This window comes from Phyllopteryx taeniolatus, chromosome 4 (assembly GCF_024500385.1).
Source record: "Phyllopteryx taeniolatus isolate TA_2022b chromosome 4, UOR_Ptae_1.2, whole genome shotgun sequence".
Classification (NCBI taxonomy): Eukaryota; Metazoa; Chordata; class Actinopteri; order Syngnathiformes; family Syngnathidae; genus Phyllopteryx; species Phyllopteryx taeniolatus.
The window spans coordinates 8,364,879-8,375,622 of record NC_084505.1 but is presented as its reverse complement, the minus strand read 5'-3'; the positions used below and the strand labels follow the sequence as shown (position 1 = coordinate 8,375,622).

General features: G+C 40.0%; 2 protein-coding genes and 1 long non-coding RNA gene across 5 annotated transcripts in view; 1 reads left to right on the top strand and 2 right to left on the bottom strand.

Moving 5' to 3' along the window:
• Positions 1–8,103, top strand: part of si:dkey-162b23.4 (sodium/hydrogen exchanger 9B2) — a 24,517-nt gene extending 16,414 nt beyond the window's left edge. For all 3 annotated transcript variants that reach the window (XM_061772282.1, XM_061772284.1, XM_061772283.1), the window contains exons 9-13: positions 2,649–2,798; positions 2,932–3,040; positions 3,522–3,658; positions 3,747–3,930; positions 6,231–8,103. In XM_061772282.1, the coding sequence (XP_061628266.1) occupies positions 2,649–2,798; positions 2,932–3,040; positions 3,522–3,658; positions 3,747–3,930; positions 6,231–6,292 (642 nt within the window). In that variant the 3' untranslated portion in view covers positions 6,293–8,103. The remainder of the gene's footprint in view (positions 1–2,648; positions 2,799–2,931; positions 3,041–3,521; positions 3,659–3,746; positions 3,931–6,230) is intronic.
• Positions 1,118–2,241, bottom strand: LOC133477489 (uncharacterized). Its single transcript, XR_009788382.1, has 3 exons — positions 1,944–2,241; positions 1,703–1,798; positions 1,118–1,352 (listed from the first exon to the last, which is right to left on the bottom strand). It is a non-coding gene; the product is annotated as an uncharacterized LOC133477489 (long non-coding RNA).
• Positions 7,734–10,744, bottom strand: cisd2 (CDGSH iron sulfur domain 2). Its single transcript, XM_061772289.1, has 3 exons — positions 10,525–10,744; positions 9,609–9,823; positions 7,734–8,874 (listed from the first exon to the last, which is right to left on the bottom strand). The coding sequence occupies exons 1-3, from the start codon at positions 10,625–10,627 to the stop codon at positions 8,785–8,787; spliced, it is 408 nt and encodes a 135-aa protein (XP_061628273.1). The 5' UTR covers positions 10,628–10,744; the 3' UTR covers positions 7,734–8,784.

Below are 10,744 nucleotides of genomic sequence, written 5' to 3'. Positions count from 1 at the left end.
GTGAGCTACAGTTCAGCCCGTGCTAATGATGGCTAATACTAGCCCGGTGGCTTCTTGCTATAGACATCTCGTTTTCATTTATGTTTTCGCGACCTATTTATGTGAAGAATGTTTAAAAGTACTGTGTAGCAGTGAATGACCTCTGGACTAGGGATGCACATTCTGAATATTGTTTCAACTGCTCACTCATTTATCAACAATCATAGTCTAGCCCTAATATGGATGGAAAATTTATGATTCCATTTTTATTCCAAAATATTTGTGACGCAAAAAATATTCTGTGGGAAATAGTTGTAATGTAAATGTTTTCCCCCTCCAGTCTATGTGGACAACAGCACTGGCCTATATTTGGATCTACACTGGCCCCTATGTTCTAGAGAACACACGATGCAGCTACGAACTACATCAGCATGACTGCCTGGTCATGGCTGAGGACAAGCGCATCACAACAGGTTAAGGAAGGGGAAAAAAAGTTAAAAAAGTGGTGTCCATGAGACAATGTTTGATAATATTACTCATGTCTTGTAGAGAGGTTGGAGGAGAATGCTCCCTCCCTATCTCCTGCCATGCTTGCAGATTAAGGCTTTAATAGAGACCAGACCCTGTTCCTCATGATAATTAATGTCTTTCCTGTGGTTTGCGCATCAGCGAGGGTTAAAGTAAGAAGACTAGAAAAGCTTGGACCGTCAGGTGTCACCCTGCCTCTTGCTCCAGCACCCACATGGCACCAGCACCCACATGGCACCAACACCCACACGGCCTCATATGCGTCGGCGGGAACATGATGATGCCATCCAAGTCCTCCGTGAGTCCGAGGAGGCTAGTCAGAGGTGCCATGAAGAGTTGCTGGCTCAACTGAAGTCAACCCAGCAAGGATTTGAGGCCCTGATGTGTCGACTGATAGATCAACTGGAAGAGTTACATTGATAACACTTTTCATTTAATGTACATTTTATGTTTACACTTTTGCACAATGTTCACTACCTTACTGCCGGGAGAAACTTTATTTTTCCCAATTTGAATCTTTGTTGTGTTTTTTTGAGTATTTCATTCAACTCTATTACATTTCTACTTGAAGTTATTGCAGTAAAGTATTGGCAAAAAAAAAGGTAATGACAGCAGTGCATTATTGATAACTATTTACAGTATGAACATTTTAAGAAAGCCGGATCATTTGACAGCATGGCCTCATTTTCATCTGCCGGTCTTGGGCATCCATTTGGATGTTCTGACAGATCTCCAAAGCACCCATGCACATGTTGTGGAGAAAACAAGCCGCCATTATGATCATCACCATTGCATCGATCCGGGTGTTCTGCAGATCTTGTAGGCGCCTCCACTTGCACCTCATCCTGAAAGTGTTTCAAGAAAAAGAGAGGGTGTTTAAATTAACAGAGAAGCCAAAGTTTATCCAAAAATGCAGAACCACAATAATAATAATAAAATCAGCATATCAATATGGAGTGAGAATTACGGAAAAGATGAGTGGAGAGCTGAAACAATGTGCAAAAGGTCAACCAGTTCAAAAAATAAATACAAATGATCATTTACAAAATGAGGAGGTCGTATCAATATAGATAGTATATTATATAGGTGTTTTTGTTTTGTTTGTGTTAGTCAATCTTTTTCATCAAAATCCAAGATACTGCTGTTACATTGATGTTCTATAAAGTAATAGTTATCATGGAAAAGTAGATCTCACGGAAGCTCTTTTGGTTTGCCATGGTAAACTCAGCATGATCGGTTCCAGTCTTCAATTCACTGTGTATGCTGCAGCATTATTATTATCTAGATTATCCTAGACAAGAGACAAAACGTATTTCAGTAAAGAATATGACACAATAACATTTTAAACCCAAGAAAGAAAAAGAGCAACACAAACACAGAGCAAAGACAAACACCCTTGTAAGCAATGAAATACACCGAACCAAAAAATAGGTCACCTTCTGCGTCTTTGTGTTTCCTATTCATCCACCATGTGTGAAGGTTGCAGAAGGACCACGTTTGTCTAGAAGTTGAAGTTTTTTTCGCAGTGGTCGCCATCTTGTTTTCCGACTTGGTAAATGGAACGCCGATAACTCGGCGGTGATGTCATTCCCAGCTCCAATGTCCCATTTCCAAGGTAAATGGAACGTTGCAATAGTTTCATGGCCAGTTGTACGTTACACTGGTAGAACTGGGTGAATTTATGAACAAAGAAGTGCAATTCCACCAAATGGCCACCGCATGGAATAAGGGCACTTGGTGTTTATATAATGCGGTATACGCCCCAACCGCAAGATGTCACAGGGCTAGTTTTTAGCCCCACCCACAAAATCAGGAAAATTTGGGTGAAATCTTAACAATTCAGTACTATATTGTTCTCAGTCATTGGATGTTTTCAGCTCTTCAAACATAATGTATTTGGAAACAAAACACGAAAATGAACTTGGTTGCACTTTCAATTTCCACTAACTTTCCTGTTTCAAAACATGCTTGTGTCTATAGCAAAACACAGGTGACAAACTACAATTATCAGTTTATTTATCTTTGATTTTTATGAATGATACTGTTCTGGAAAAGCTCAGATTAACCTTAAAACTGCGATTGGCCAAAATGGTGTTTAAAACATAAAATGTGTACTCATTGGCTGTTTTTTGACCTTGCAGAAACACTTGGTGATGAAGCGATCCTTCCTGGTACTCGGCCTGTCTGTCTTTGCTGTGTTTGGCAGTGGTGTGGCTGGCTTTCCTGGTTCTGGTGGCCTCTGCACTCTGGTATTGGCATTTCTTGCTGGTCTCGGATGGGGTACAGAAAAGGTAAACCCCTTCACAGCTTTTATCATTTAACTGACAAACATCGGTAACATTTTTACAGTGACATACTTTTCCTACTCAGCTTCATGCCAGAAGCAGCAGGCATTAACATCATGTTCTGTGTGTGTGTGTTAAGGCACGCGTAGAGGAAGTGGTGGGCTGGGCATGGGATGTGTTTCAGCCACTTCTGTTTGGTTTAATCGGAGCAGAGATACGAGTGTCCGAGTTGGAGGGACACATAGTTGGTGAGAGCACATACAGAATCACTTAACATTCTTCACACGGGTCCTAACAATTCTTGAAAATGCTACAATTAACTGAATTGTGATGAAATCAAATATACTACTAAGTTCGATGTATTTGGATTGTGAGGTTTTTTTTTGTCTGTATACACCATCACATTGGATTTGAAATATGGTAAAACATACAGGATGTGATTAATGTGAACATTTTTACATTTTTATTTCAGAGCTTTCATTAAAACTTGACATTTACTGATGAGCCTGTTTCATTTCTCTTTCTCTCTGCTGTTACAAAACATTTATGGGGGTATATGACCAGTAAATTACTATACTATACTATGTGTACACATGTAAGCTTTAATGGTGCTGGAAATGTTGAAAGATTGATCTTGAAAGCTGTATGCTTTGACTTTAAATTAACAGAGGTGGCTGCTCTCAACAAAATTTATGTGACAGTATTGTACATATCTGTTTTGTTCTGCAGGTCTGGGTATTGCTTCATTGCTCATTGCCCTGGTGATTCGACTTCTTTTCACCTATCTTTGCGTGTTGTTCGCCGGCTTTAACATTCGAGAAAAGGTGTTTATTGCGCTGGCGTGGATGCCCAAGGCCACAGTGCAGGTAGTTTCTTTAAAAAAAACATTCATTCAGACGTTTGTTGAATGTTACATGAGGGACCATAGAGGTAAACTGTTTTTTAAATCACCAGGCAGCCATTGGCTCCACAGCTTTGGACATGGCCAGAACTAGGCAAGACAAGCAGATGCAGAAGTATGGCATGGACGTGTTGACTGTAGCTGTGCTTTCCATTCTTCTCACGGCGCCAGTAGGAGCCCTTATCATTGGCCTGTGTGGACCATGCCTGCTGCAGAAACCAAAGAACTCCGCCTGTGGTGAGCGAGTCAAAACTAATTTATCAGCCTTTTTCTTAGGTAGGTAACGTGGGGGCATATTTATCAACAAACCCGGCTCAGATTCCATCACCCATGCCTCGTAGTCGTGAAGTAATGAGTAAATGTAACACAACTTTAGCTTGGCTATCATCCCTTTCAACCACTGCAGTAATGTCAGTAGAGTAGTTTCTTGAGAAAATGGACCACTCAACCACTAAATAAATCCTGCCCAACACATTTAATATTGGAAAAAAAAAACAGTAGGCCTGCCTATTACAGTGTTTTGGGACCGAGCATTACCACAGATAGTGGAAATCTGTAATTCATGGCCCCATAAAAAGCTTTACAATTGCCTATAGATTCCATAACATGGCGCCAAAGCACTACATGAAGCGCCTCAACTCACTAGGTAAGGTTTTTAGCAAATAACAGATGATGGGTTTCAAATGAAATCTGCAAAATCTGTAAGTAGAAAAGTGTGAGTCAACACTGTACTCAATCAGTTGGTGGTTCAGCAATCAAAACAACTTGGAATTTGACCTAAAAGTTAAAAGGTGCAATATTCCACCATCCATTTTCAATACCGCTTATCCTCACTTTGGGCAAGAGGCAGGGTACACCCTGAACTGGTTGCCGGCCAATCGCAGGGCACATACTGTATGAACAAACAACCATTCACACTCACATTCACACCTATGGGCAATTTAGAGTCTTCAATTAAGCTACCATCCCAGCTATCATCGGGCAGGAGGCGGGGTACACCCTGAACTGGTTGCCAGCCAATCGCAGGGCACATACAAACAAACAACCATTCGCACTCACATTCACACCTACGGTTAATTTAGAGTCTCCAATTCATGCATGTTTTTGGGATGTGGGAGGAAACCGGAGTGCCCGGAGAAAACCCACGCAGGCTCGGGGAGAACATGCAAACTCCACACAGGCGGGGCCGGGGATTGAACCCAGGTCCTCAGAACTGTGAGGCAGACGCTCTCACCAGTCTGCACCGTGCCGCTAAATTACTTTATTTTTAATGAAATGACTTCGCCCACACCGAAACTTTAGAGCATTATTTGACAGAACGGCGGCATGTTTACGTCCAACCGTTCGTGGTACCACTAGCTTGCTAGGCTACATAACGTTTTTGTTGCCTGCTTGCGAGCCGTATCGTATTAAAAGTACGTGAACATCCCTGTTTAAGCAAGCCTTAAACGAACATCCTCTCCTGTCCTGAGCACCGGTGACCACCAACACACATTTTCCCCCATTTTGTTCTTACACACGGCGCGATCCATTATTGTTGTCGTCGCCATGGTAACGAGTGTATCCGGTCGCGTTTGCGTTGATACAATGAAGCCCAGTGATCGGAAAAAACGGGATGCGGTGGTATCGGAATACAAGATTTTATTGCAGTAGTCTGACATAGTGCAATCGTGAAAGAGCAAATTTGTCTTGTAGTCTGATCCGGGCATTACGTATTGTCTGTCTCAGCCGTGTTGTCTGTTCCACACCGCCGGCATGTTTTTTTAAAATAACTTTATTGGCCGTCAGATATTAACACGACTACGCCAAAAGACACGTGACAAGGCTAAAAATAAACTAGCGTTTGGATTCATATATACTGTGCACGATGGCTACGCGGAGTAAATAAATGTCTTTTGCGGAGCCGATCCATGACTTCATTGATCGGATCGGCGAATTATGACATAGCCGATCAGCCGAACAGTATAAAATGCTAATTATCGGCCGATACCGATAAAGGTGTAAAGTCTAATTATAATTACCATGAAAATGTATATTTCGGGTACGATTTTTTTTTCTTTAAAGAAACTTGAATAAGCAGGGGATTGGATTAAAAAAAAATGAAAGTATCTGGGGGATCTGGAAAAAAATATTGCAAATAAGCGTGTGGTTCCACGAATAACGATAGAGTCCCCAAAAATTCTATAAATAGGTGAAGCCGCAAATACCAAACCAGAAATATGCAGGGGTCCACTGTACATCATTTCACTGGAGTATCAGTTATAAGCCAAAAAGCTAAATGGTAATGATGACATAATAAATTAAAATAAGGAACTCCGTGCCAAAAGTGGTGCTCATCAAAGGTTACGAATAAAAAGTTACTTGAAATGTGTTACTTATAACATTACCTGTTCACTAGTTAGTACAGGTATCAAAGCATTCAACCATTAATTTATAGACCACATGGGGTCTTCTGGAACATACTTTGAGAAGTATGGAAAAAGCATGACACAAAATGTCATCAACTATTGCCTGTGCTCCCTCTGCATCTCCTCCAGGCACTGCGGCAGGTGGCGATGAGGACAATGAAACGCCGGTCACCTATGAAAGCACTCTCTGACATCACCAGTCTCAATGCAGCCAATGGGGTGTTGAAAGAAATAATCTTTCATTTTGGATTTGATGGCATTTGTCTGCAAGTGCCGCAACAGTATTGTCTATCATCGTGGAAATCCTCACTGTTCACATCTATTTCTGTATTTATTCTTGAGGGAACACTCAACTCAGTTTTAATTTGAAACAAAATAACTGGAATGACATGTTGGATATGTCAGCTCTCCTTTAGCCACCGAGTGGCCTGCTACATCTTGCTGTCTTCCAGACAGCTCCTGCTATTCTCTCTCCTGCAGGAGCACACCTGTGAATAATGACTACTCTATGTATTTATAGCCACTGGTGATTTCTACGCCTCAAACCAATGACTCACATCTGAACATGTGAACGGTCATGCAAGCGTACGAGAGGTAGTTTCTGTTCAGAGTCAAAACGTTGTTTTTTTATAATTGAATGAAATAATTTTATGAATGTGGTTTTCATTTTTAAAAATGACTGTGGTTGTTCCTATTTGTTAAAACAAGGGACTCTGACTGAAGTGGTAATACTAATAATTGCAGCTAGTAAGCCTATTGCGTTAGTTGCTAAAATGAGCAGTAGTGTATTTTTTAACATGAGCTTATGTTTGACACATTTTAAGTCCTATTGTTTTTAATCAAAATGTGTAAAAGCTCAGGAAAGTGTATACAGTAATCCACACATTTCCCTTTGTTTCAAAATGGAAGCTGAATCCTATTCAGTCCTTTAAACATATCTTTTAGCAGTCATTTTTTAAATCACTTTTTGTTACTTTTATTTTAAAAAATCTGCAGTGTATTTTAAGGAACTTCAAGCTGTTCATTTTATTTAAATTATGTGATACAAAGTTTTTGTTTTCAGTATTAGTATTTATGAGATATATATGGAACTGAGAATTAGTTTTCTACTAAATATTCTTAAATAAAGTTATTTAAAAAAAAAAAAGTTGAATCTCTTGCTTAGTACTTCAGTTATAGGGTTAGGGTAGTACCGTCGACCAAAAGTTGAAATTTTTAGATGAATAGCAATAAAGTTGCGATCCCATGAGCATTCTCATTTAGTAGAGTGTCTCCAAACCTTTTCGGAGTATTGTATTAACGGGCTAGCATTTAGTTCAAAGCATTACTGTGCCAATATAGAATAAACAAATTCAAACCATGATCTAGGAAACACGAAAATACAACTGTGATGATGTAAACATTTATGTAAAAATATTGGTAGGTATTAGGAATTACTTCAGAAGGAAGTAAAGTATTTACAGCCGTTATGGTACAGTGCATAAAAAGAAACGGGCTGAAAACAACAAGGCTTAGTTCACTTACATGAACCTCAATAAGGCTTTGTAAAACTCTACTGCAATGCTGATACAACTCGAGTGTGTTATGGTTTGAAATGATTGAGTAACATCAATGGGCACAGAAAGGTTGCAATGAGTTTCCCAAATAATAATTTATGCATGAGTATTTCATATTGCAATAGTTTAAATTTGGTACACAGTCACAATGAAGGAAAAAGGCCTGGTTGTCACAATAACTCAACAAGGTGGCTAAAATTGGTAGTTTGTAGCACAATGAGATTACAGACTGCATAGCAGTTTTACTTCACATCTAATAGAGGGAAATTGTTGCCCTTGGACATTTATACTTATTAAAGGCCATTACATCAAGTCACTGCATTTACTGTATGTTGTACTTTCAAAGTGGTCTCACTGATTTATGAAAGCTTCCAGAGAGACCAATATCTAATTTACACACACAGTGGGTACAGAAAGTTTTCAGACCCCCTTAAATGTTTCACTCATTGTTAAAATAGAGCACAAAGCTAAAATACAGTGGCTTCAGACTGTTTTTGAATGGCCCAGCCAGAGCCCTGACTTAAACCCAATTGAGCATCTCTGGAAAGACCTGAAAAGGCCTGCCCACCAACGTTCACCATCCAACATGACAGAACTGGAGAGGATCTACAAGGAGGAATGGCAGATGATCCCCAAACCCAGGTGTGAAAAACTTCCCCCAAAAAAATTCACAAAAAGACTCATGGCTGTATTAGCTCAAAAGGGTGCTTCTACTAAATACTGAGCAAAGGGTCTGAATACTTATGGCTGTGTGATATTTCAGTTTTTCTTTTATAATAAATCTGCAAAAATTTCAACAATTCAGTTTTTTTCTGTCAATATGGGGTGCTGTGTGTACATTAATGTGGGAAAAAATGAACTTAAATGATTTTAGCAAATGCCGGCAACATAAAAAAAAGAGTGAGAAATTTAAGGGGGTGTAAATATTTTCCGTACCCACTGTATGTAAGTGAGTCTGCTGAAACCACAAAAAAGGCTAACCATTCCTTTGTCACTATATCAGGACTACTTCAGATGATGACTGCATGACACTAAATTTCTCACCTGTACGTGCAAATAAATGATTTCAGTGTAAATAAATGTAATCTAAATACTGGGGAGAGGGAAATCTCCAAGTAGGTGGTCTATTATAGGATCTTCTTCTTGAGTATGAGTGGTCCCACGTTGTCTCCAGTCAGCTCGTTGTGCTTTAAGTGTGACTTGTCACAAACAGGAAACTAAAAAGAGGAAATGTGTTCATGTTAATAGCCAGCTGCCCAACCACTTACTGTATCCTTCTACCTGAAGGAGGTTTAAAATCTAGATACATATATTGTAGAGATAAAACATTATGATAGCACGCACACACACACACACACACACACACACACACACACACGAGTTATTCTCATCAGGGTCGTGGGGAGCTGGAGAACATTCTAGCTTGTTGTCAGTCAATCACAGGAGGCGTATAGGGACAGACAACCATTCACACTGAGATTCAAACCATCACGGAGTTGGAATTGAACAGACTCCTCAAACTCAAGCTCTTTGACTTCTGACGTCAAAGTCATCAATCCATTTTCTATACCGCTTAATTCGAATTAGGCGGTAATTAGGCGACTGGCTGGAGCCTATCCCAGCCAGTCACATATTTCAAATTCAATTTGTTGTTAAAAATATACAGGTATATATTAATCAAATGCAGGAGCAATTGTGTACATGTAATTACAGGATGGGGAAGTTACACATTCACAATACAGTACAGTATATACAGTAGTTTTCAGCCATAACAGCCCTCTGAGGGAAACCATTACCAAGATGTGACTTGTGACGAAAATGAGTTTTACACCCCTGCTTACCTAGTCAGTGACTACAATGACAACACATTTCATGTCAAATGGAAAAAAATAAATACTGTACAGACTTCTCACTTCCTGAGAAGATGGCGTGGACTGAGAAATTGACTTACAGTTTTGGAGCGCCAACAGCGACAGTAGCACACATTTGCACTGTTAAGGTCCTCAATGTCTATCTCGTTGACCACTTTGGGATTCTCCTTCTGAATCTTCAGGTTGATCAGACAGTCTCTCTGCTTCTTCTTCTTGGGAAAAAAGGGCCGAATGGTCATGTAGCCTAGCAGAGCCAAGATGCCCAGCAGAGGCAGCAACCGCAGCCATTCGGACACTACGGATACGTAAATGTACACGATTGTTAAGAAGGTGCACGGCACATGAGGGGGAACAGTTTTTCTTTCACAAGTCAATTCAAACTATATGTCCAATTTTAAACTAGTATGTACCATATCCAAGTGGGTATTTCAGACACACAGAAAAAACTATAATGGGTCTACACACTTGCTTCTACTGCTGTTTATCCACTTGTACTGACAACCTGTTACCCTCTGAACTTCCTTCCCAGTGTGATGATTGTCGCCATATGCCGGTTTTTAATCATCTAACACCTAACACGTCAAATGCCACACCGAACATGGAAATGATAGGAGCTCCCATCATTTCCATGTTCGGTAGAGTGTACAATGCAGTAGTCTCGTGCCAAAGTCCAAGTACTTAATATATTTCAGGAAATGTATGAAAAACAACCGTAACTACATTGCACAACAATAATACACGCTTCAAAGTAGTTGAAGTAATGCAATCATTATCATCCAAGTCATGAATGTCACGTTCCTCAATAATTAATTCGGTTTAGAATTATATTCTACAAGGTCTACTTAAACGGACATTCCCATTTACAGCGACCGACTCGTTGCACTTGTTTGTATGCCGTAAGTGAAGTGAAGGTTAGGCGCTTGGAGCTAATAAGTGTCACCATTAGTCAAGACGTCAGGACATTCACAAGATACTGTATTGCAAGTGTTTATTCACCTGTTAACCTTACAAATCCGCCGATCGTCTCCGGAAGGGGAAGCTTCTTCAGGTATGCTGGGAGCTGAACTTTTATTATCCTCGAAATAGTTTCTAAAACCATCTTGAAATGCTTAGTACAGCAGCTTGAGCTTTTGACTTGAATAGTCCCTACGCTTCATTTATGCTCTGTGCGTTCTTCTCCCAGTACAGTCGCTTACCGGTACGTAATTCTGGTGCT

What these genes read in the sequence shown, in the direction of transcription:
- cisd2 (XM_061772289.1), bottom strand. Translation starts at nt 10,627, where the DNA reads ATGGTTTTAGAAACTATTTCGAGGATAATAAAAGTTCAGCTCCCAGCA. An exon ending in CGGATTTGTAAGGTTAACAG is followed by an intron (nt 9,824 to 10,524) that starts GTGAATAAACAC and finishes ACGTATCCGTAG; the next exon opens with TGTCCGAATGGCTGCGGTTG. An exon ending in GCTGTTGGCGCTCCAAAACT is followed by an intron (nt 8,875 to 9,608) that starts GTAAGTCAATTT and finishes TCCTCTTTTTAG; the next exon opens with TTTCCTGTTTGTGACAAGTC.